We start from the raw sequence: 25,882 nt of genomic DNA on the forward strand, positions 1-25,882 counted from the left end.
TCTTAGTCTCTGGTAGTTCTGACAGTGCCATCATCCTTCCTCTCAAACAGGACAGTAACCTGGAAGTTATTTTTGACTACTTCCTTGTTTTTGGTCCACAGATCCAGCCTACCTCCAAATCTGCTGATGTTTCCTCCATAACATTTCCAAGCCAGGACACTTTTTTCTCTCCAGCTAGCTAAAACACTTGTCTAGGCCCTCATCATCTCACATTCTGACTACTGCAATCACCATCTCTCTGGCCCACTTTGTTCCCATCTAGTCCTTATGAAACATAGTTACTAAGATAGTCTTCCTTGCCTGTTGCCCCAATCATCTCACCTCACTCTTAGAATTGTCCATTGGCTCTCTTTTAGTCTCCAATTCAAGCTCTAATCCCAAGATCCTTCACAGCGCATACTGGGCCTTAGGACTTCAACCCCATGGGACGTGCCGGGGCTCTGGGAAATAATCTTTGAGAATTTAAGCCCTGCTGGTAACACATACTTTTGATTGAGGCTACATTATACTGGGAGTTGTACAGAGAAAAGAGAGGGTAATAACTTCTGATCTCATCTTACCTGGGCCAGATTTGAATGAATGACCTAGAGGTGAAAGGCTTTAGAACTAACCTCCACGCCTCTGAAGAATCCTGTTTTCCCACTGTTCCCAAAAATGTCTTTCAGTATATTGCTATCCTCCTCTGATACTCGAGTTAGTCCTCTTTCCTTCATTGGCCCAAGTAGTCTTTTACTGTGATAGCTCCCAGTATTTTCCTTTTCTTAAGATCTGCATCTTATTTTTCTGAGCAAATGCTACAACAATCTCTCCTGGGAACATCCAGAATATGTTAACAGATGGAAAAACATGTAAGATTAAATTACTGTAGACACAATTACTTTAAAAGAGTACGCCTACCACGCTGTGGCCACCTCAGTCAACTACAGCTTAAAATCTATCAATTTAAAATAATATATCAAAGTAGTTGGTGATGAAACAAAACAAAGACTTTTAACTAAGCAGATCAGGACTAGTTTCACCTCAGTTATGTTCTATTATTTAAATCCATTCAGAGACAGCAAAAAATTCAGCTTATTAAGACTGGAATTTTCATTGTATGAGGTTTACTGCCCTGGAGGTATAGCTGTCCTTGCCTGTTAGGAGAAACTGCTGGGCACCACAAGTCTCCAGCTCTGTGCTCTCTTCCCAGCCCCACAGTAGCACTGAACAGTGCACACCTTTGTGTACTGTCCATAACATAGTACAGTGTCAAACATGGGGAAGAGAGAGATCACAGCAGTAAGGAATGGGGAGAAAAACAAAGAGAAGAGATGTGGGGAGAACTACAGAGAAGAATGAGAACTGAGAAAAAAGAAGTGGGAAATAATTGTGAGGATAGTGAGGAGATGAATGAATAAAATTGTAACATAAAGGGCAATAAGAAAGAAAAACACAGAAGGGTGGTGGTGGTGGGGGGGGGAACACCACAAGAAGGAAAAATGAGAGGACAGAAAGAAAAGGCCAGGAAAAAGAAAACAAATGTGACCTCAGGTACGCTAGAAGGACTAGGCACAGTTCCACTGTAAGAGTGAGATTCAACCATAAAATGTTGGGAACCACAATCTTAAATGTAAATGTGAGATATGATTACCTAGTGGAATGTGATGGTTCATTGATTTCTTTCTAAACTCCACAGTCAGTAGCAACTTTTTCTAGAATATCTTTATTTAATAGTTTTACATATGGCTTTGATCTGCACTATTTGCAACACACAAAAGTAGCTTGTATTATTTATTTTTAATTTTGTGACTTTGTGTGATAGTTCTTGGGGTACCCAGGAGTCTGAGTCACCTTGTTACCCCCTGCCTTCAGCTGAGGGAATCTTGCCTAATCTGGCTGGGTATCAATTCTCTAATAGCACCAGCTTTCAGCTACTCAAGCAATCTCCTCTGGGCTATGCCAGACTTGTCTTTGTTGGAGGTTAACAATAGATGCATCCCAGTTCCCAAGTGCCTTTGCATCATTCCTCAGCGATATCCTGGCACTGGCTATTCACAGAAATCCCAGATCCTTTGCCCACATAAAATCACATAGCACTTATGATCACTTATAATAAAACAAACGTGGGTTTTGTTAAGAAAGAATATAGATTCTCCTAGAAACAAGAGAGTGTGCTGGAAACAACCAGATACAATACAAAACAAAATCTGCTCCTATAAAATGTCACAGATGCCCAAAGACAGTACTGGACATGATAAATGCAAACCAAATAAGTCTGCAGTCAATTACAACCTATAGCAGGGGCCACATCTGGGTATAGAAATTGTATGGCGGGTTCAGGAATGCTCATGAAATTGGGGTTGGGGTGTGGGACGGGATGAGGACTCTGGCTGGGGGTGCGGGCTCCAGGGTGGGGCCAGAAATGAGGAGTTCAGGGTGCGGGAGGTGGTACCAGGCCCCTAAAATTACTCGTATTCAAGCAAGATCAATGGCAATCAGTCAGAACTATGTAATACAAACATTCAAATTAACATCAAGTTGACTGAGCCCCTGTTAAAAAGAATCCAGCTATGCAGCATTTCTTTTTATTTACCTTCTTATCTTTAAGGCTTTAGGGTTCACATGCAGAGGGGTGACACACACACCCCTACCCCCTCCCACACACACTCCCGTACACCTCTCTCACACAGGGGAGGTGACTGACTTACCCGACCCTCCCTGCCTGGCGCTCTCCGCCCTCCATGTTGGGCTGGGCCCCCGGGACAGACCCGCCTCTTCTGGTACTCGGTGTGATGTTGCACTGTGAATTTAATGTGACTGGAATATGCTTCATGCAAAAGGTCTCTTTTAAGGTATCATTACAAAGCTTATAATCTACGGAGTGTGGTGATGCTATTTGAATAAATGTATCACTCTTGTATCTGAAACTAGAAATATGAAATATAACTCTGAGGTCCTATTGTAATTATGCAAAGTGTGGGCTATTAATGGTGGTTTGGAATCTTGATGGCTCCCATTAACCAGGACAATTGACTGTAGATGGCGCTGTTTATTTGAAAGTCTTCCTGTGTGTCAGGATGAAAGAATGAAGGCTTGTGGACTCTCAGGACATGTGACCATGTCACCTGGTACTGGAATCCATCTTAAACCTGGTGCGTTTCCATTTAGGAGTGGTGGGGATCCAGAGAGACAAAAGATTCCCTCCTTATGCCAAAGCTATAAAAGGGGGTGGAACAGAACAAAGGGGGCTGCAGTCATGAGAAATCCCCTAGCTACCACCTGAGCTGGAATAAGGACTGTACCGGGGAAAGGACTGGGTACAGACTAGAAAGGAGTCTAGTCTGTGAAAGAAGCCTACTGAAACATCTCTGAGGGTGAGATTTCATCTGTATTCAGTTGCCTACTGTATTAGGCTTAGACTTGTGTGTTTTTGTTTTATTTTGCTTGATAATTTACTTTGTTCTATCTTATCACTTGGAACCACTTAAATCTTACTTTTTTATAGTTAATAAAATCACTTTTACTTATTAATTAACCCAGAGTAAGTAAGTAATTACTGGGGGAGCAAACAGGTGTGCATATCTCTCTATCAGTGTTATAAAGGGTGGACAATTTGAGTTTACCCTGTATAAGCTTTATACAGAGTAAAATGGATTTATTTGGGGTTTGGACCCCATTGGGAACTGGGTGTTTGGGTACTAGCGACAGGAGCACTTATTAAGTTGTTTTCAGTTAATTCTGCAGTTTGGGAGCATGTGGTTCAGACCCTGGGTCTGTGTTGGAGCAGACTGGAGTGTCTGGCTCAACAAGGCAGGGTTCTGAAGTCCCAAGCTGCCAGGGAAAATGGGCTCCGAGGTAGTCTCAGCACATCAGGCGGCAGTCCCAAGGGGATTTCTGTGACCCAACCCATCACACTTGGCACCACATCTTCTTGAGGCAATACGTGGGGAGGCATGCAGGGTCACATGCCCATTTCTGCCAGGATACACAACAGAATATGGTCAGCAGCAGCCTTTTGGCACCCTTCGGGAAGGAAGGGATGGGAGCTGCTCCCAACTGCAGGGGAGGAGGGAAAGGGATGACCTGACCAATGTCTTTGCAAAGCTCAGGCCAACAACAGGACCCACCAGCAGAGCCATCCTTAGGATTTATGGAGCTCTACGAAGTATTATTAAACTGATGCTCGCGGACCCCCAGCAGAACACCTCCTCATTGCTGATACACCTAGCTCTGTATGCAGCAGATGCTACAGCAGCCTGAGGCAATGGGGGGAGGAAGAAGGCAGCAAAGTATACCAAGAGACCCAGTGGCAAAGAGTCACAGTTCCCCACAGAGACCCCTGCACTCTTTCCCTCATGCAGAATGCGCCGTGCCGGTGCATCTGGCTCTGTGAATACGGCCCCTGCCTAAGGGGACTGCAGCACACACTGGGTGTGTGGGAGCCGACTTGCTCTTACCTGCTGTTCTGGTGGTGCCAACGATTTTGGGTGCCCTATGCAGCCACGTATGCTGTGTATGCCTAATGATGGCCCAGTCCGCCAGTGCCGATGGGGGCGGGGTGCAGAAAATATGCGACAACTTGCCCATTTTTAAGAAAAAGTTGGGACATCTGCAGGAGAGCTTAAACATGGCAGTGTCCCTTTAAAAATGGGACATCTGGTCACCCTACCTAACAAAGCTCGCTTCACCCAAACTTGTTAGAGTGCTGCACCTGCCTGGCATCCAGCTTTTCTGTGGTCTAAAGCTAAGGAAAACCCAAATACATTTTGCAACTTGGAATGTTCACACACTCCTCGACAGAGGCGCCCAAGCCGGGCGCAGACCTGCCACACCCCGTACTCTACTGGCGCGGTACAACCGAGAGATCGCTGCCCTTACACCGACACAGGACTTGCTGCGGGTGAGCTGCCGCTAGAAGTGGGTGCTGCTGGTTACGCTCTGTGCTGGATTGGCCGCTCTGAGGCTGAACACAGAGACATGTCCCTGCGCGCTGTTGCTGGGGCAAGGGACACACTGAACAGCCTGAACACACCTCTACCTGCGCAGCGCCGCGCAGTGCCCCGCACGTGCTCCCCGGCTGGCGCCGCAACGGTAATGTAACGGGCGTCTACTAGCTATAGCCCGGCGACAGCGCCCCGCCCTCCCGGTTCCGCACTGTGGGCGGGGCCTCCTGCTCTGTGGGCGGGGCTTCAGGTGGGTCAGTCCCGCCCGAGACTCTCTCCGTTAACGTGTCTTGGCCACGTCAGGTGCTGCTAGGATCTGGCAGGTGAGTAGTACTGATATTCTCCAGACATGTATAGTCGGCTTGAATCTCCAGAGTTTGGAGGTGTTTTAACGACGTGAGATTTTATATCTTGCGTTTTTCTCCAGGTGACCTTTACCGTGCTCAATTTTGCACTTTTTCGCCCCATTCTTATCACCTTCCAGGACCCCGCCGTTGCCCTGCCTTCCCTCTGTAGCTGGTTTCCGCTTCCGTATTCGTGTAGAGTGCGGGAGACGGTGGCCGCGGCGGGTCAAGCCGGGGCGGCGGCGGTGCTGGGTTTGATTAGCCTGCCGCGGAGGTGGTTGGGTTGCCATCATGGAGACGCTCTACCGGGTGCCGTTCGCGGTGCTCCAGTGCCCCAACATCAAGCTGAAGCGGCCGAGCTGGGTGCACACGCCCTCGGCCATGACCGTCTACGCGCTGGTGGTGGTGTCCTACTTCCTCATCACTGGAGGTAACGGGCCGGGCGGGCGGAGGACTGGGGGGGGGGCAGGATTACGCCTGTTCTCTCCGCTCCTAGGGCGCCTGTTTGGCCGGGGGACAGTGGGGTTACCCTTATCTCTCTCGGTGGGAGCCTGGCCGCGGGTGGGCGCCTCCCCGCGCTCTGTGGGCAGCGGTGCTACCTGTGCCCTGTAAGGACAAAAACAGCAACCGGCCCATTTTCCCACGGTGAGCAGTTTGTGTCACTACACCCCGCTCTCCGGTGGGGTTCCCAGAGAGGGATCTTCTTTGCCCGTGGTGTAAACCCCCACATCCGCGCTGAGGGTGGCACGCAGCTCCCCGTCCCCGCTGGGGCGATGGCCGCAGCTCTGCGAACAGCAAGGCGGTGGACAAGGTTTTGGGTGCGAGGTTCAGCGATAAGCCTTGGCGAGGATCTCAGTTCAGGTGTAGTAACGGAAGAGGTCTGTGGGACGAAATCCATCTCCAGACCAGAATACAGTTGCTCAGTATAGGCAATATCGGAAATCAAACTGATACTGTGTTTGATTTTTTGAGCCTGAGTCCGGAGATGAGTGTGCCATGGGGAGAAACCTTTGTTCCTATAGACAGACCTACTTTCTAGACTTGGCTTTTGGAAGGGGTAATTTTAAGATAGCTCTTACAACATCTTCCTCTAGTGGTGAAGGACTTTGCTCTGTGCGTTTCAAAGACATTCAAAAGTTCCCTTCTTTAAATTGATATGCAACCTGAGACGAGCAGCCCCTAAACTCCCTTAATGCTTAGATTAGGCTACCTATGACTCTTATATTTGTTATGTCAGTGAGGTGTATTACCTGCTCCTCCCAACCCCCCCAAAACCCCCACCTTTCTCTGTCCACTATGGAAATTTTGCCTTAATTCTGATGCTGGAATGGGACTTTCTAGTATGTGGTACGTAGAATTTAATCAGTGATCAAATTGGAGATTTCCATGCATATCAGAAAACCTTATCTTAGCTTTGATTACTTGGTTTTGGGAGAGTGTTGATTAAGGAATGAGGATGATACTGTTGAGCAGTGACTTGGCAGGTGTCTGTTTTGTTTTCCTATGCAAACCCTGTAGCAGTTTTTGGCTTATTCATCACTACTGCTGCTTAATATGAGATGGTATGTGGATCACAATCTCTTTCTCTGTTTAGCAAAGGAAACTCTAGTCAAGTGACACAATGTACTTTGGTTTGATGCACCAAAGAAACATAATTCTGCATTTATTATAATTATCTCTTAATTACATGAGAAGTCTGTTGCGCTAGTCTGCAGAGCTGATACCCTCTCCCTTCAAATCCTTCATGAAGATCCTCTCTTTGTCACCTACAAGAAATATAGGTAGAGGGGCATGTAGAATAGTTTATATTAGGGCTGTCAATTAGTCACAGTTAACTCATGCAATTAACTCAAAAAATAATCATGATTAATCGCACTCTTAAACAATAGAATACCAATTGAAATTTATTAAATATTTTTGGATATTTTTCTACATTTTCAAATATTCATTTAGATTACAACACCGAATACAAAGTGTACAGTGCTCACTTTATATTTTTTTATTACAGATATTTGTACTGTAAAAATGATAAAAGAAATAGTATTTTTCAATTCACCTCTTACAACTACTGTAGTGCAATCTCCTTATTGTGAAAGTGTAATTTACAAATGCAGATTTTTTTTGTTACATAACTGCCCTCAAAAACAAAACTGTGTAAAACTTTAGAGTCTACAAGTCCACTCAGTCCTACTTCTTGTTCAGCCACCCGCTAAGACAAATACGTTTGTTTACATTCATGGGAGATAATGCTGCCCGCTTCTTATTTAAATGTCACCTGAAAGTGAGAACAGGCATTTGCATGGCCTTTTTGTAGCCGGCATTGCAAGGTATTTACTTCCCAGATATGCTAAATATTCATATGCCCCTTCGTGCTTCGGCCACCATTCCAGAGGACATGCTTCCATGCTGATGATGCTCATTTAAAAAAATAGTGCATTAATAAAAATTTGAGACTGAATTCCTTGGGGGAGAACTGTGTGTCTCCTGTTCTGTTTTACCCACATTCTGCCATATATTTCATGTTATAGCAGTTTCAGATGATGACCCAGCACATGTTGTTCATTTTAAGAACACTTACACAGCACATTTGACAAAACGCAAAGAAGGTACCAATGTGAGATTTCTAAAAAATAGCTACAGCACTCAACTCAAGGTTTAAGAATCTGAAATGCCTTCTACAATCTGATTGGAATTGGGGTGTGGAGCATGCTTTCAGAAGTCTTAAAAGAGCAACGCTTGATGCGGAAACTACAGAACCCGAACCACCAAAAAAAAAGAAAATCAACCTGCTGGTGGCATCTGACTCGGATGATGAAATGAACATAAGTCAGTCTGCTGTGCTTTGGATCGTTATCGAGCAGAACCTGTCATCAGCATGGACACATGGCCTCTGGAATTGTGGTTGAAGCATGAACGGACATATGAATCTTTAGAATATTTTGTACTCTATGTAAATATCTTGTGACGCCGGCTACAACAGTACCATGCGAACTCCTGTTCTCACTTTCAGGTGACTTTGTAATCAAGAAGCGGGCAACTTTATCTCCTGCAAATTGTAACCAAACTTGTTTGTCTGAGTGATTGGCTGAAGTAGGACTGAGTGGACTTGTGGGCTCTAAAGTTTTACATTGTTTTACTTTTGAATGCAGGGTTGTTTTGTACATAATTCTACATTTTATAAGTTCAACTTTCATGATAGAGATTGCACTGCAGCAGTATTTCTTTTGTTTTTTACTGTGAAAATATTTGTAATAAAAAATATAAAGTGAGCACTGTACATTTTGTATTCTGTGTTGTAATTGAAATCAATATATTTGAAAATGTAGAAAACATCCAAAAATATTTAACTAAATGGTGCTCTATTCTTTAATTGTGCGATTAATCATGATTATTTTTTTTAATTGGTTGACAGCCCTAGTTTATAGTAATTAAAATCCCATGTCAAGACATGGCTAATTTGTCCTCCTGACCACTTTCATTGTATGTTGTATTTTCTGCTCCCTCTCCCTTTCTTTCCTCCTACTCCTCTTTCTGGGGCTGAGCATATGCCTCCTGTGAGTTTATACAGTGCCTCAGATGCTGCAGTCACCCCAGAAACAAATAAGGAATGTGAAGTTCAACCACGAGATGCAGTAGCTCAAGTAAATTTGCTGGAATAAATTTAGAGTTTTATATAAGTAACTCCTAAAATTCTAGATTAAATTCAAAATTACTGCTAAAGTTTACAGGATCCCTGTCAGGCTCAATGACATTGCAACATGAATCTTCCCATGATATTCTCTAGTGTTTGTACCAATAGAGTAAGAAAGAATGGTCCCTAAATAGAACACTACTGTACATTTTGGGTCTTTTCAGCCAAAAGTGGTCTTTATTTTTGTTAACCTTATAAAGGTAAATGGAATTAATCAAGCTAACAATCACAGATTAAACTCGATTAAGTAGAAAAACAAGGTCTAGTGTTCTAGGCTCTGATATGGTGAACAGTTATGACTCTACACATTCACAGTCCTTGAAGCACTAATCATGTATAAGCCGCTTACCATTACGGGTATGTCTACACAGCAGCTGGGGTGCTGATTCTCAGCTCTGGTAGACATACACATGCTAGGAGTGGTTGAACTAGTGAGCTAAAAATAGCAGTGGTGGTGTGGCAGCTCCGCTGCCTGAGTACCTACCCAGGGGGGTTGGCAGGATTGTACTCAGGTAACTAGCCTGAGCCAGTGGCCATGCTGCTACTTTTTGCATGCTAGCTTGAGCAGAACTAGCATGTGTATATCTACCCAAGCTGGGAACGACCCTCCCAGCTGCTGTATAGATATACCCTAATGTAAAAAATAGCTTTCTGAAATGTCTGAGATTCATCCCACTATAATTTAAGGTTGTACCTTGATTGATTGATTGTGTTTCTTAGCATTTGAACAGGAGATGTAAAAAGGCATGTAATTTACTAAACTGTTCCCTTTCTAGTCATACTGTCTGTAGAAGGAAATCATTCTCAATATTTAGAGATGGATGATGCTGGCCCATAATTCAAAACTAATGTCCCTTTTTTTTTTTTTTTTTAAATAGGAATAATCTATGATGTGATTGTAGAACCTCCCAGTGTTGGGTCTATGACAGATGAACATGGACATCAGAGACCAGTGGCCTTCTTGGCATACAGGTAGAAATTATCCTTTGTCATAATCGAATGGTCTCTCCCTGACCTGCAAACAGATGAATGCAAGTGAACCACAATGCTCTTGTAGAGCTCCATTGACTTCAGCTGTGCTTTCTGAGGGCCCCAGGATCCACAAATATGAATCTGATTGCACTGATTTGGAGCCTTCATTTGCAAATGAATTGTTTAAATATCCACCGTATACATCGCTACCTCGATATAACATGACCCGGTATAACACTAATTTGGATATAATGCGGTAAAGCAGTGCTCGGGGGGGGGGAGGCTGCGTACTCTGGTGGATCAAAGCAAGTTCAATATAATGCAATTTCACTTATAATGCGGTAAGATTTTTTGGCTCCCAAGGACAGTGTTATATCGAGGTAGAGGTATATTTTATATATAGGCTTGGAAGGATTTGACTTTTATTGTGTGAAATTTTAATATCTTTTTGTATTTTTATCAGTTACATTTTTGCATTACAAGAAATGAAATTTCTGGTAGATACTAATTAATTTTCATGAGTAGAAGTCAAGATTTGTAACAAGCTATATTTGATCATATTTCATAACTATAATATCTTTAATTACTTGTCAGAGTTGATAGAATACACCAGTTGTGTAATGTGTTTTTATATTTTTCCTTTCTCTTAAACTTTTTGTTTAATAATGGGTGAAAGATTTTTGTGTGCTTGTTTGTGAAAGGAACAGTGGGTGGTTGCAAATATGTTAACAATTAAAACTGAATACCTCAGTCTAGTTGTGTGTATTAATATAACCTGTCTTTAGCTGGCTTTCACTTTCTTTTCTATCCCAAACTCTTTTTCTACTATTTTGAATGACCATTTTTCTGTTCCACGTCAAGTTCTGCTGTAAGGGCAAACCACAAACCTTATTTTTCTAATTACTCTCAACAGCAATAAACTGTGGAATTCATATCCATAATTTGCATTCAGTTTGTGAACCCAAAATAAAATGATGGATTTTGATAATTTGCAAGATTAAGGTCTTAGTTATTTTGCATGAGTGCAGGGGACCACCCATATGGAGTAACTTGTAGTTTAGGATCAGATTTTGTTCAGTTTGAAACCTAAATCTACAGTGTCTGTCCTTCAAAATTAGTTCAGCAGATGCTTCTTGCTTGGAATCTAAAATTTTTATTAGAGGTGAAATTAATCTAGTCAGAAGTTAGTTGAGAAGATTAAGGAGTAGTTTACAGAGCTCTGGATTTTGACTGTCTGGACTGGTTATCCTTAATTTCTGCAGAGAATGATGGGACTTTTTTTGTTTTTGTTTTTTTAACTAAGGTGCCTCATTGTAAAAAAGAGAGCTGACACTGTTTAAATAAATAAATTGATCATAAAATACATAGTAGTTTCTCATTGTTACTCTTGACTCTGGGAATTGTTTGTGCTCAGAATTAACGCCTTCCAATATATGCCTCAGATTTCTTTGGAGCACTGCAATATACATGTTTCAGAGTGGTAGCCATGTTATTCTATCAGCAAACAGAACAAGGAATACTTGTGGCACCTTAGAGACTAACACATTTATTTGAGCATAAGCTTTTTGTGGGATAAAACCTACTTCATCGGATGCATGCAGTGGAAAATACAGTAGGAAGATATATACATACACACACGCAGAGGACAAGAAAAAGTGAGTTACCATACTAACTATAATGAGAGTAATGAATTAAGGTGGGCTATTATCAGCATACATGAACCACATGGCTCCAGGAAGGTGGGAGCACTTTAGTGAAAGTCATGGGGAAGAACAGTGTAAAAGATTAGACTATTTATCAAGATTAGATACTAATATGAAATGCTCTGCTCCCTTGTAGATCCTTCCAGCAAAGTGCTTTATCAAGATGGTGGTGTAAACCTGTATTACAAATTGGAAAACTGAGGCATGGATGTATTAAGGGACTTATCCAAAATCATGCAGTGACAGAAATGAGAATGCAGTCTAGTGCCAGGATTCTCAACCTTTTTCTTTCTGAGTCTCTCCCCTCCTTCCCCCCAACATGCTGTAAAAACTCCATGGCCCATCTGTGCCACAACAACTGTTTTTCTGCATATAAAAAACAGGGCCAGTATTAGGGGGGTATCAAGCAGGACAATTGTCCAGGGCACCATGCTGCAGGGGGCCCTGTGAAGCTGAGTTGCTCAGGCTTTGGTTTAAGCCCTGGGTGGCGAGGCTCAGAGCCCCATGCTTCTGCCCCATTAGGTGGGGTTTTGGCTTTCTGCTCTGGGCCCCAGCACGTCTAATGCTGGTCCTGCTTGGAAGACCCCCTGAAATCTGCTCGTGATCCCCCAGGCGACCCCGGACCTCTGTTTGAGAACCACTGGTCTAGCGCACCTTACTCCTAATGCTGTGCTAGACCACGGAGACACAATTCCTCCCTTGATATTGACTTAAATAACCCTTCTCTTCTTGCAGTGACTGGAATTCGGGGTTTGTCTTCCAAGCACTGGGTTGGGAAACAAACTTGAAAGCTCAACAGTCGAAGTCTTGGGTCCCTACTTGCATTCATTTGTTAACTTATTTTTGCTTTCAACCAAGATACATTTGAAATTACCACTCATATCTAAAATTCTAAATAAAGAAATGTATAAAATGTGGTGGTTTTGCATACGGTTACATTACCCTTTTATGAATACTCATGATTAAAAGCACTTGCAAAGTACTGATCCAGGAGCTAAATTTTATATTCATCCCTTATCATGATTGACTTCGTATCAGGAGACAGTGGAACATAACACATGTTGCTGGGGCTAAGTGTGTAAACATCAAAATGAACTGTCCTGGATTTTTGTAAATTGGAATCAGATCAAAATATTATATTAAATAGCTAGCTCTTGAAGTGGAAATAATACCTTGAGGGACTGGTGTTCCATTGAAACATCTTTTACTTTTTTCTTTTCTTCCCCCAGAGTAAATGGACAGTATATTATGGAAGGACTCGCATCCAGCTTCCTTTTCACAATGGGAGGCTTAGGCTTCATAATTCTGGACCGATCCAATGCACCAAATATTCCAAAGCTCAATAGATTTCTGTTGCTTTTTATTGGATTTGTCAGCGTCCTGTTGAGCTTCTTCATGGCAAGAGTTTTCATGCGGATGAAATTGCCGTAAGTTATTTAGTACATTTCATGCTGTTCTCCCCTTCCTTTCTGTTACTGATAAGCAGGGATCCTAGTTTTCTGTGATAAATCAGAGATTTGTATGGGTTTTTTTCCACGATTAAAGTGGAATGCTGAACTTCCAGTTTCCCTAGCCACTATAAATATAGGTATCAGTTGAACACAATGTTTTATTGGTATATTTACATTTTTTTAAGCAAGTTCGAAGCCTTCCAGTGCTATCAATCATTATAAAATAAAATTAATAGAATTGCAATTTGTATTTCTTACATATACCAAATATTTCTATGTCTGCTTTCTATATTTTCAGAAAATTGTTTTTTTTAACGCACAAAATAAAAAGCAAAAATTGCTTTTATATTAACATTAGTCCTGGAGGCTGAAGTGAAATTTGAGATGCATTAAAATACACACCCCTATAAGTCATTGAGTAACCGCTATATGCCAAAGCAGTGTATTGGAGTGTGTTTAGCTATGTACAGTAGAACCACGTTTATCTGGGCCTCCATTACCTGGCTCTCTGTACTATACTAACTGAACCACCAGCCGCCCAGGGCTGACTGTGGCAAGGGCTCGGGCGGTCAGCGTATTCAAAAATCAACCACAAGAGGGGAGGTTGCGCCCATTGAATAAGTGGCACTGGTACTTTCATCAGTAAAATTTAGTTAATAAGTTTACATTTTTTTTCACAAAATGTAAAAACTAAAGAATCTCTGTAAAAATGCATATTCCACATTTTTCTCTGGCAAACAGATTTCTAGGATCCCAGCTAAGTTTACAAAGCACTACATCTGAAGCAAGGATAAGTTATGTTTAAAAAAAAAGTTGGTGTAGATTAAACATTCACAGCTTTGCTTTAAGGTGTTTTAGTTAAAATTGGAATCTGCCCTCTTTAGGGAGGTGTGACGTTTTTGGGTCTGCCCATTCTGAAACATGTTGTGCAGGGAGTGACAAGCTCCCTGTCAGAAATCATAGCTACAATACAGTTGGATTATAGACTGGATGGGTTGGATTTTGAGGAAAGATTAAAAGACTTAATCTATACAGGTTGGCCAAAAGCCAGCACAGGCTTTGGAGAGAAGCATAAATAGCTAAGCATTGGGAGGATGGGAGATGAATTAGGGGTATAACAAGGTGAAAATTAAGAAGGAAAATTGAGGCTATCTGGGAAATTTTTCACGGGCTGTAGAACAATCTTCCAAGGAAGGTAGAGTAATCTTTGTTCTTGCATGTATCTACTGACAGGGCTTTCGAGCTTCTTGATTCTGTGTTTTCCAGTCTATCCAGTAGCTTATAATGAATTCATTTTATTTTTGCTGCCTGCCTTTCTTTTCTCCTTCCCTTCCCACTTCTTAACCCCATTATGACCTCTAGAGCTGCCAACAGCAGCAGTTTCTTTGAGGGCCACTGCTAAAACCACTCCATGAATTAACTGGCAGGAGATGTGTTTTTTTGAAATAATGATATGGTCATTCTCCATTTCTTGGAGAGTCACTAAATCTCCTCTCCAATATAATTACTAGCCCATAAAGTGTTGGATTTCCTGGCAGTGTGTAGCAATGCAGCATGAAGCATCAGCATACAATAGATTTATTTTTTTAATCAAATGTGGCTGGTCTCAAGAGTTTATGGTCATGTTTTGAGAAACTCCGAAGAATAGGAAGGAAATCTTACAAGACTCATTTGTGGCTTAGACATATGTTCTAACAAGAACAAAGGTTTTACATGAGGTACTGACTTTGTATCATTTCAGTTAATTTCCTAACAGGCTTTTGTTCACTGATTGTTTAATATTCAGGAATATCTTGCCTAAGGGAAAGTTTGTCACATATGACTGCCAAATAACTTGCTAAATCCTCATTAATGAAAACACAAGACTTATCTGATACAGGACACGACACTGAATTTTATTTTTATTGAAAGGCAGGCAGTTCCTAAATTACTCAAGGCACAGAAAAGCCTTTGTATTCTGGTGGTATTCAGTACATTGTTTTTGATTAATGTGGACATCATTCTTGTTTTGCATCTGAGAACCACAGGTTTAAAATCTAAAAACTAAACTAATACATACAGGTTAAATCATGATTCCTGTTGTTGTAGTTATACTCACAATAATAGACGTAAGCTGTCCCTTCTGTTTTTGCTCTGATTTTCAAACACACAGAATTGTGCTAGATGCCTCAGAGAAACAAGTAAAGACAGTCCTTGCTCTGAAATGTTGTGGTTCAGACGTGATTCAAGATGTGAGAACCATAGACCGACAAGGAGAAATTGGGGAAAGGAAGGACAAGGGTTGCAATAATATACAGCTACTCTGTAAGACGTGTGTGTTTCGGCTGTTACGTTACCTTAGTTCATGGAAGAAGTGGAGGTTAGAGGAGACAGGAAAGGAGAAAAGTTGGGGCTGAATTGTACCAGTTTGGGCTGACTGATGTAGGATCTTGAAATTGATAGTCTATGTGAGCAGCACAAATGCAGAACCTTTCACAAAATAAATAAAGGCTTCCAGAATTTATGATGATAAAGGCTAGGTTGAGAATAATAGACTAAATCTGTTCCAGTGATTATATCAAAGTAAAGTGGGGGTGGAGGGTGGAGTGCTCAAGCTAGTTAGCAGAGCAGGTTCCTGTTTGAACCAGTCTCACCCTTGAATCTCTCAGCAAATTTCTCTGCAGTTAATGGCACAAACACTAAGGCCAGGAAATGCTGGTATATAAAGACGCCCCTTTGATTTGCTAGTATAAAAGTCCCTTGCCAGCCTGCTGGGATATCTTCTCAGCCACCTGGCTATAACTATCTACACCCAAGCACAGCTGCCGTGATTCTCTTCATTTAGATCCCTATCTACAGTAGGTAATAGTGTGCCAGTGAAGGAGAAATTTCCCAGACTACTACAAGTTGGTAAAAAGGAATGGAAGAAATTTCTTCCAAGGAACGATTTACAGGATTCTTTATAAAATCCTTATTAAAAAACATTGGGTTAATGTGATGGTTATTGAGACCTCTGTGGATGGACTTGAGAGGCCTATAAAATTCCCAGATTACACTTCTGAAAGTTTTTGATCTTTAATATTCAGCAAATGAAAATTTCCTTTTTGGTTAGGGAGGATTGTTTTTTGTTTTTGTTTTTTTGGTTGATAAACATAAACCCTCCATGGACATGAATGTGATGAAAGATCAGAAATAAGACAGGATTTTAAGACGTGTTTCAAATGACCAAAGATGTAGCCTTTTTTTAAGGACATAGAGTTGGTGTTTTAAATATTCCAACAGTGCCAAAAGTGTTTCCCACCATTACAGCGCTTGTTTGCATATGTTACCAGAATAGCACAACAAAGATGCCAGTTTGAGCTTTACTATAAAATGTTAGAACTGTAAACTGAATTTCCATTTCTTTAAATTTCAGACAATTGCAGGGAATAGCTATCTTAATTTTATACAGACCAACTCGAAACTTGTATTTAGAGAAGTTGATGTAGGGGCAACTGCAACTGGTTTCAACCACAAGCCAATGTTTGGAGTTCACCTTGGAGAATAATCTGGTTGACAGCTAGTAAAATCAGATTTTTGGACCTGAGACCTAATTATAACTAAACTCCAGTTAATTAACCTAAAACAGGGAGAACAGAGAGAATCCTTGGATCCATACTTTATTGTATGGTTATTTATGAACAACTTTATCCCTTGGTCTTCTGTTTTTGAAAATTATATTCTTAAGAGGCTCTGGAATTGTGGACCTAAACTTGCATTAATATATCGCATACACCACGGGAATAGGTTGTGTGTTTTGGTGAAAATTTGAATATGGAATAGTCTCATTAAGTTTTAACTGAGTGGAAAATTTCATAAGTATCCATTGACGATGTTTCTAGTGAAGGTCTATACCATAACATTAAGGCTTGCACAGTCATTTTAGCTGTTTGTTGTTCCTTATTGTTTTCTCATTAAGATTTTTTTTGTATAACTTTTTCAATTGTTTAAGTCTGACAAATGAGTACACTGGTAACCTGATATAGCTTTATCTTGAAAATTGTAATCTGTTCAGTTTAGATGTGCTGTGCTCCTAACTTCTCTCTCTTAACTTTTATTTTGTCCTGTAGGGGATACTTGATGGGTTAGTGCCTGGTGTGATATATGCAAGCACAAAGTGGATTTGCTTCTCTTCATGAAGAGCTTAAAAACAAGCAATCTATAAAAATTATACTGTCCCCTACAAGAAGACACAAGAAAGGTCTAGTTACGCGAACCAGCAAGTGCAAGAAGTGCTTCCAACTGTCTCCTTTCATAAATAAAAACCATCATTACCAGTAGTTGGTGTATTTTTAAAACAGCATTTTGTCACTTGTCTATTTCTATCTTTAAAAAAGAAAAAGTTACTGAACTGTTACTTAGCTTTAGGTATGAATTTGTATCTTGAAACAATTCACTGTAAAATGTAAAACTGGTATTTTTCCCCTCCTCGTTTTTTCCCTTAACCTGACTGAGATATTGGGCAAATGTTGGGCAATTCCTGATTTTAAAGTGTGCAGCACTCTGGCCTTTTTTCCTGTGGCCTGCCCCATACCAAGTTTATACCTGGAGAGAAGTCTTTTGGTGACGCTTTACTATCACACACACTGTGTCTAGTGAAGTTATTTCTAAGGCACCAATTGCCTTGATATTCATGGCAATGCATTAACAAATCCAGATGTACATTGGATACAACATTGTGTGAGTGAATTTGTTTTTGGAACAGTGTATGAAAGGAGCCAAATTAAACATATTTTCTACTAAACCACTTGCATTTTGTGTGATTTCTAAAACAGAGTAATCTTTACAAATTGTACACAATCTAGTCTGTAGGTTCTGCAGTATCAATGCTACTACACAACGGTTGTTTACTTAATGTATCTTTTATTGGATAGTGATATTGTAAACTGTAGGGGGCAACTGTAACTGTCTCTCGTAAATTCACCAGAGCCTGCAGTTCTTCTCAGGCATGCATTGTATCGAAATGGTACACCATTACCAATAACAAGTGAGTTATTGAATTACCTTGGAGGCTTTTGTTTTTTTATATTGGCTAGGGACAGACGCCAACTTATTTTTCTTTGATTAGTGTATACACATTGAGAGGAAATAATCTCATTCCTCTAATTGTTAACATTTGTGCAGATCATGCATTGCTTCTCTCTGTGAGAAGGAACAATCTTTGTCTAAAATCACAGCAAGGTCCTTTACCTAGTCACAAGTGTTCAAAGTAATATGTTATCCTCTGGATTCAGAAATTAATTCTGTCACTGGGAGCCATCGTTCTGTTTAGGACCTCAGTATGCCTACAGTTTTTGAGATCTTCGTGTTTAACATCTACTACCTGACATGCCATCATAAGAAGCAAGCTTTCCACTCATTCCTTCTATTATGTTTATGTAATCGTCACTACATTCCTTTGTTTTGCTATGCCTTTTTCTATCAGGATGGTTGGTGGTTACCTTAAAGCTATCAGTGAGTTCTGATGGATGCTTATGATTACAGGAATCCTACATTTTTCCAAGTGTGTTGTTTGTATCCCTCTGTACTGACAGTCTTAGTGGGGAAAGTACTATTTACAGGACCAGTACAGACCAGCTATTATGCTCTGCTGTAAGGAGAGAGAGCAGAAAGAAACAGATGAGGGGAATAATAAGAGAGCCCAGAGGTGGGATACACGATGCAGAAATGGGAGTAGTTTGGTCGGTAAAGCATCAGTGCAGGACTGAAACTCATTCAATTCTGGCATGGTCTTTAGAGGTTTCTCCTGTGAGGTAGTGTACCAAACAAACCGTAAAGGAGAAGCATTGCTGTATCTTCTCTGACTCTTCAATTATGTGAATGGGTGAATGTTGTAAAATTGTATGCTGTTTACTGTACACATCAGCAGATAGCGTCATGTGCCTGGTTTTGGGTTATTCAAGAAAATGTACAAATGAGTGCAAGAAAATTGTACAAAAAAATTTGGCTTTACCTTTTGTCTAGACTACCCCATCCTAAAATATATGATGGGAGAGAACCTGTCAGAGTTCATCGAAAAGAGGACTGAAAAGCTGCATTAGAGTAAAGATATTGGTAATAGGAAAACATCCCTCCATAGTGGGAAATAAAGATATGGCTATTTACTAGCTTGATGTAAACAGCACTTTCAGTCTGCTTTGATAGAAACTTAGTGGCAGTCAAATTAAGAACTCCTCCTATGTTCAAATTAAAAAAAAACAAAAACAAAAAAACTGTCCCTCCTAGGCTGGTGTGCTAGAAATAGACTTCAATTTGGAACTCTTGCATCCTCCGGGGTAAACTACTGGGAAATCACTTCAGCACTCCAAGCAAGGTGAGAGGTATTAGACTGGTAATAGTGTTGAGAATTAAACATGGATACACTGCTTAGAAGTGTGGTTATAAAGACTGGGCACTGTCCTGACTTCCTTTTTTCTACTACCCCAGCCTGCTGAGAATTATAGATTAGACGTAGGATATGGTGTATTTGTGGTATTGAATCAACCTTCTAAAAAACAAGTTTATGTGGTTTGAAAGATGTGCTGATAAAGACATTACAGTAAGTCTAATGACTTTTTAATAGTATAGAGTTCGTAAGTAAGTTTCATGACTAATCTGGAATAAATTTAACTCAAATACACTGGCATCTTTGCTAGCCCCACTGCATGGGGATTATAAGTAATTGAAATGTATGGCATAAATTTTTTACAAAGGTTTGTAAAATACACAAGTATGCACAATACTATACAGGGAAGGGTATAATTGCGTAGACTACTTTATTTGCACACCTCCAATGAGGCCAAATTTATTTCTAAATCTTTTACTTAATTGTAATTTCCCAATTCATGGATCATATTTGAATTTAACAGCACTATAAACTCTTAACTGTAGTACTTACAGTATCTTACTCTGTGTTATACCAGCCCAGTTTACTGCATCCTCATTCCAAGTGCAATAATAAATACTAAGTGTTTCATGTTAATATCCTAACATGACAGCTTTTGACTGTGACATGAGTTTGTATAGAAATTTAAGATTCAAGCCAATGAATGTTAAAACTTGCATGGATCATATGCCAACTTAAAAACAAGTCAGTAAATTTGCTTAAAAAATTCTTAACTAGTGCTCTTCTTCTGCAAAGCAATTGACAAACATCAATCTTTTCATCACCCAAGGAAGGAAGCAAGCCTTCCTCTGTATAATGCGGAAACTGACACTCACGCTACAACTTACCATTTCAAAAGTGTCCACTAATATAGTGAATCTGTGGGTGCCCAGTCCCTGACTTTCAAATGCCAAGTGGCTGTAGCTCCAACTGAAGTTAGTAAGAACGGTGGGTGCTTAGAATCTCTAAAAATTGAGCCTGTTGTGTCACTAGTTAGTTTTGGGTATCTAACAGGCACATTTGAAAATTTAGGCCTAATTGACTTTGCCAAGACAACAGCAGGCATCTGTTGAAATAGGGAGTAGAATTTCAGTTGATTTTTGGCACATGGTCTTTGTGCTTAAATTGTGTCAAGGGGAAGAAGCTGTGCCTTTCAAATTAAGTGGAAGTAAAAACTCTTTTAACTCTGTGCTGCCATCAAGGCAACCTATTGCTATTTGTAATGGTCTTGAGAGAGGATGGTTTCTAGAGTTCTAGTCTGAGGCTCAGGAGACAGGTCCAATTCTCTGCTCTTCCACATACTAATGCTACTTGCTTGCTTTAGGCAAGTCATTTAGTCTCTTTGTCTCAGTTCCCATCTATAAAATGGAGATAATAGTCCTTCCCTGCCTTATGGACATTGTGGCAATAAATACATTAAAGATTGAGAGGCACTCAGTGTGGTAATTAAGGCCATAAAAAGTACCTACGATAGGTATCCACTGCAACACTTATGTAGATATTGTTATGCCTAATCCAAGAAAAATGATGTAATAATTATCATTGCTCTTGCTCACATTGGGCCTGATCCACCACTGCTGTGCACTTTGTGTTACGCTCTGCATAAAGTGGGTGTAAAATGCTAGCACTGGTGGAAGTGAATGGAACCCTGTGCGTGTGACCTGAAGCACCCAGATATTTCACAACCTATGCACCTAATAATCTTTGAACAAAATATGCCTTGTGAGGTATCGTTTAAAAATTAATAACTGGCTGATCAATAATATAACAGCAAAATGTATGGAGCAACGTTATACGTAAAGTTCTGAATTCCCCCATATGATGTTACTAGAATATGTTCAAGACGAGATGGCTTTGCCTATGTAAAGATGTTAAATAGGTCTGTCCTAAACAAAGGAATGGGGGTTTGCCTCAGTTTACATACAAGCAGTAAACAGGAGCATCAAGACAGCAGGAGGAGGAGATGGCAGGAAAGAGAACAATTTGCATTTTAGCTAATGCCAGTGAGGGCAGAATGAGTCTGGGGGTGAAGGAAGCTCCATGCTCTGTCACCTTACTTACAGCTTGAATAAAGTTTACACGGAGGGATAACCTGCAGAAGCATGTTTTGAAAGGTTTACTGGTCTATAAAGCTACAGTGCTATTTTTTTTGTCACATTAGCTTGAGCAGAGCTAGAGCAGGTATGTTTGTCAACTGGGAATCACCCTCAGCAACAAGTGCAGACATAACTTCAGTGCCTCCTGGCTCCTCTAATCCTATTTCAGGCTCCCTAGCCCCTTTGCTATTCTCTGCTCCCTTGATTGCTCCTGTCTTCTCTCTTAGTTACCTGGTATCGATATGTTTTTATAGCTCCACTCCCCTCATTGTCTGTGTGGTGCTTCTTGCATGAATCATCCTGAAAACAACAGAAATCAAGTGCATCGTACGCCAATACACTAGGGATCTAGCAAAGACACTGCAGTGTCCAAACTCCTTTCCTCTAGCAATGCCTCTTAAAAAGCAGACTTTCCTTTCCTGGTCTTGGACTTAAAACACCTTTTAACTGATAAACTGAAAGTTCTTAAATTTCTTTGCAATGTAACTTAGTTGTTAGTTTTAGAAAAACAATTGACTATTTAATGGGCATGGCTATTACATCACTGTACATAATGGAACAAACAGAGAAAATGCATAAAATAACAGAATAGTATACACAGCAGACAAGGCATAGACAGGAAATGCACAAGTTCAGAAAAGCAGGGGAAAGGAATGTTCCTTCAGGCTTCCTTCTTAAAGATATCAAAACGTAAGAACTGTCATACTAGGTCATATCACTGGTCCATCTAGTCTAGTATCCTGTTTTAGTCAGTGTCTGAGAGCTCTGATCTGTACACCCCCTGAAGTTCTATTTTGGAGAGATCCAATCTTGTCTTCCACTCCTGGTTTCTGGCAGTCAGAGGTTTAGGGACACCCAGATCATGGGGTTATACCCCGACCATCTTGGCTAACAGCCATTGATGGACCTATCCTCCATGAACTTATCTAGTTCTTTTTTTGAACCCAGTTATACTTTTGGCCTTCACAACATCCCCTGGCAATGAGTTCCACAGGTTAACTATGTGTCGGACGCCACCTAACCATTGAAATCACTGTTCCTTGTATAGATAAAACAATGATTATGGTAAACTAAATTAAATCAATATTTGGTTTTGTAACATAGGAGAAATTTAAATAAAAATCAGCTCCTGCCAAGTTCAATCTTTTGATACTTGCTGAAGTCATAGCTCATATCATTGGTGGCCCTAAACAGATTCTCCTCTCACCTAACACTGGTGTAATTCCAGAGTAAACTCTATTGAAATCCATGGAAATGTGCCAGTGTAAGTAAGAGGCGAATAAGCCCTGTAATTTTTCAAATGAATTTAACAGCCATGCTTAGTTATGGTTTAAATTAGGTTGTGGCTGAACCAGCCTCATCTGACATGCTGTGGATCAGCAGTGTGGACAAAGCCAATTGTAGAAATTGTCTCAAAACTCATGCTCTAGTTAAGGTATCCCACTTAGGTAAATCAGAGATGGCGACATTGCCTCAGCAAGCCATAACCATCGCTCTGACCATGGCAGCTCAAACTGTGCTTAAGCACGGTTGTTGAAAGCTCGGTGTAGATGGAACCAGAGAAAGACTGAATCCCCAAACACTCACTACTAAAAACATTAAGACATTATTCAGCTACTGGCAGAGGCAATCCTGTTGAAAATAACGTTTTTTGTTGTACTTCAAAATTCTAAAAGTGTCTGCAGCTGGCCAAATAAAAATATTTTTCTACCTTCCAGTAACTCTGGCAGCACCATCAACCCCACCTTTACTATGTTTCGAGCCGTAACTTTTCAGCTTTATATAAATGTGTGTATCTGCAATATGAAGTGTTAGTCCAAATCCTTGTTGACCACTGGATGGTGCTCACTACAATGCTATTCCCCTACCTCCTGAGAATACAGAGGTGCTGGAGAGAAGAAACTCCTTTAAAAAGATGTAGAAAAGTACTGAAGGGCAATGAAACACTAATTTTTTGTCTGGTTTTGTAAAACAAATACAAAGTATTTAACACATCTTCTTTCTGCTTCTTAAGAGTACAAACATGAGAACAAATTTTCTCTTTGAACAACTTGTGGCTGAGTTTTCAAACATAATTGAGCTGTTGAGATCTTTCCGACAGACAATTCATACTGAAATGTTTTCTCTGCCTCTTTCTCAACAAACTCTTGCTCAAAATTTACCACTGGAGAGTGATCTTTAGGGCCAAAGCAGACACAGAATAAGAAGACTGCCTCACCCTTCTATCCAAGGAACTCAAATTTCTTTCCAAAGATTGATTAAATTAATACATTGGTGAGCAGGTAAGTAGTATTACACATATTTTGTAGACAAGAAAGCTGAAATGCAGTGATGTTATTTGACTTGCTCAAGGTCATAGAACATCTGGGAATGAGCTGGGCATAGAATCCCAGTCTCCTATCTCCTAGTCCTGCATTTTAACCATATAACCATCCTCCTGCCACTAAGAGGCAATGAAATTACCAGAAAGGAACATTGCTGATGAATTTTCCATTTATAATGGGTCAGATTTTTTTCTAAATCTGTGCTTATGTGTTTTCGAGTGCCAAAAAACTTGGCCATGTAGCTATCAAATTTGCATATGCAAAGTTGAGATGTAAGACCCACAGACTTTCATTTTAGTATACCACAAATACAAATTAGCAGGGAGATTAAGGGTTATTTGAAAATTCAGCCCTGTGTATTGAATGTCATAGCCAATCTCTGTCTCTATAATTGCCAGACTAAAACGCTAGATCTGAACACAATCAGGTTTTGAAAAAGTTCACGCTAAGACCGGAGCCTCACACTTTTCAGTTCAGGCCTTTCTCTAGGAGTAATATGAAAACGTCCGTTTTGATATCCCAACTCATTAAAGGCCAAATTCTGAGGTGCTTTGTTCAAGACACTCGGGGACTCATCCAACTACCATCAAAGTCAATGGGAGCCTTTCCACTGAGTTGAATGGGGAACTAAATGACAGCCCATGATGAGTATGTCTTATATACACATAATAAACAGAAACTGGGAGAGAAAGGGGCAGTCTGTGAAGGAATATGTGTGTACATCTTACACTTTGGAGCATGTGCTACAGTGCTTGTGAGATAGATCTGGCCTCCCTCCTAATACTCTGCCTTTCACAAACAAAGGTGAATTAAGTCTCACACTGGGCCTGTGAGGTAAGTAACTGTTGTTATGGCCCTTTTACAGATGGGGAAGCTGAAGCAAAGAGTGACTTGCCCAAAGTCATGTAACAGCTCAGTGGCAGAGTAAGGAATAAAATGCAGATCCTTCTAATTCCAACTCCTTTGCCTCAATGAGAGAACTAGTGGCTTTCATATGATGCGGCTAGGAGTTAATTTCAGCAGTAAATATTTACTAGAGCTGGTCAAAAATTTTCATAGTTTGATAGCTGAAATGTTATTCAGTGTAAAATGGCTTTTTTGTCAAAATAGAATTTCCTATGGGAAATGTCCTTTGTGACCAAAACATTGAAAAAATAAAAAAACCCCACAAAAATATTGGTTAGGTGAAAGTTTTCAGTAAAACCAAACATTTTAAACAAGTGAAATATTTTGATTGTTTTTTTTTTGTTTGCTTGGTTGGTTGGGTTTTATGCCTCCCCACCATGGAATACTAAAAAAAAAATTGTAGCAGAATTTTTGGGAAAATGAATAAATTTTTACATTTCTTGAGCTGTTTAATGGGGAATCATCATAAGAACATAAGAATGGCCATACTGGGTCAGACCAAAGGCCCATCTAGCCCAATATCCTGTCTTCTGACAGTGGCCAATGCCAGGTGTCGCAGAGGGAATGAACAGAACAGGGTAATCATCAAGTGATCCATCCCTTGTCGCCCATTTCCAGCTTCTGGCAAACAGAGGTTAGGGACATCATCCCTGCTCATCCTGGCTAATAGCCATTGATGGACCTATTCTCCATGAACTTATCTAGTTCTTTTTTGAACCCTGTTATAGTCTTGGCCTTCACAACATCCTCTGGCAAGGAGTTCCACAGGTTGACTGTGCATTGTGTAAAAAAATATTTCCTTTTGATTGTTTTAAACTTGCTGTCTATTAATTTCATTTGGTGACCCATAGTTCTTGTGTTATGAGAAGGAGTAAATAACACTTTCTCCACACCAGTCATGATTTTATAGACCTCTATCTTATTCACTCTTAGTCATCTCTTTTCCAAGCTGAAAAGTCCCAGTCTTATTAATCTCTCCTCATACGACAGCTGACCCCTAATCATTTTTGTTGCCCTTTTCTGAACCTTTTCCAAGTCCAATATATCTTTTTTTGAGATGAGGTGACCACATCTGCATGCAGTATTTAAGA

General features: G+C 40.5%; 1 protein-coding gene across 1 annotated transcript; it reads left to right on the forward strand.

Annotated features, from left to right (window-relative positions):
* The first annotated feature begins 5,443 nt into the window (after positions 1 to 5,443).
* Positions 5,444 to 17,848, forward strand: OSTC (oligosaccharyltransferase complex non-catalytic subunit). Its single transcript, XM_034772382.1, has 4 exons — positions 5,444 to 5,696; positions 9,836 to 9,929; positions 12,862 to 13,059; positions 17,172 to 17,848. Exons 1-4 carry the CDS (start codon positions 5,558 to 5,560, stop codon positions 17,188 to 17,190), a joined length of 450 nt encoding a protein of 149 aa, XP_034628273.1. The 5' UTR covers positions 5,444 to 5,557; the 3' UTR covers positions 17,191 to 17,848.
* The last annotated feature ends 8,034 nt before the right edge of the window (positions 17,849 to 25,882 follow it).

Source organism: Trachemys scripta, chromosome 5 (assembly GCF_013100865.1).
Source record: "Trachemys scripta elegans isolate TJP31775 chromosome 5, CAS_Tse_1.0, whole genome shotgun sequence".
NCBI lineage: Eukaryota > Metazoa > Chordata > Testudines > Emydidae > Trachemys > Trachemys scripta.

Excerpts from the sequence above, each read along its gene's own strand:
- OSTC (XM_034772382.1), top strand. The coding sequence starts at position 5,558 with ATGGAGACGCTCTACCGGGTGCCGTTCGCGGTGCTCCAGTGCCCCAAC. Across the intron at positions 5,697-9,835 it reads CTACTTCCTCATCACTGGAG|GAATAATCTATGATGTGATT; the intron begins GTAACGGGCCGG and ends TTTTTTAAATAG. Across the intron at positions 9,930-12,861 it reads GTGGCCTTCTTGGCATACAG|AGTAAATGGACAGTATATTA; the intron begins GTAGAAATTATC and ends TTCTTCCCCCAG.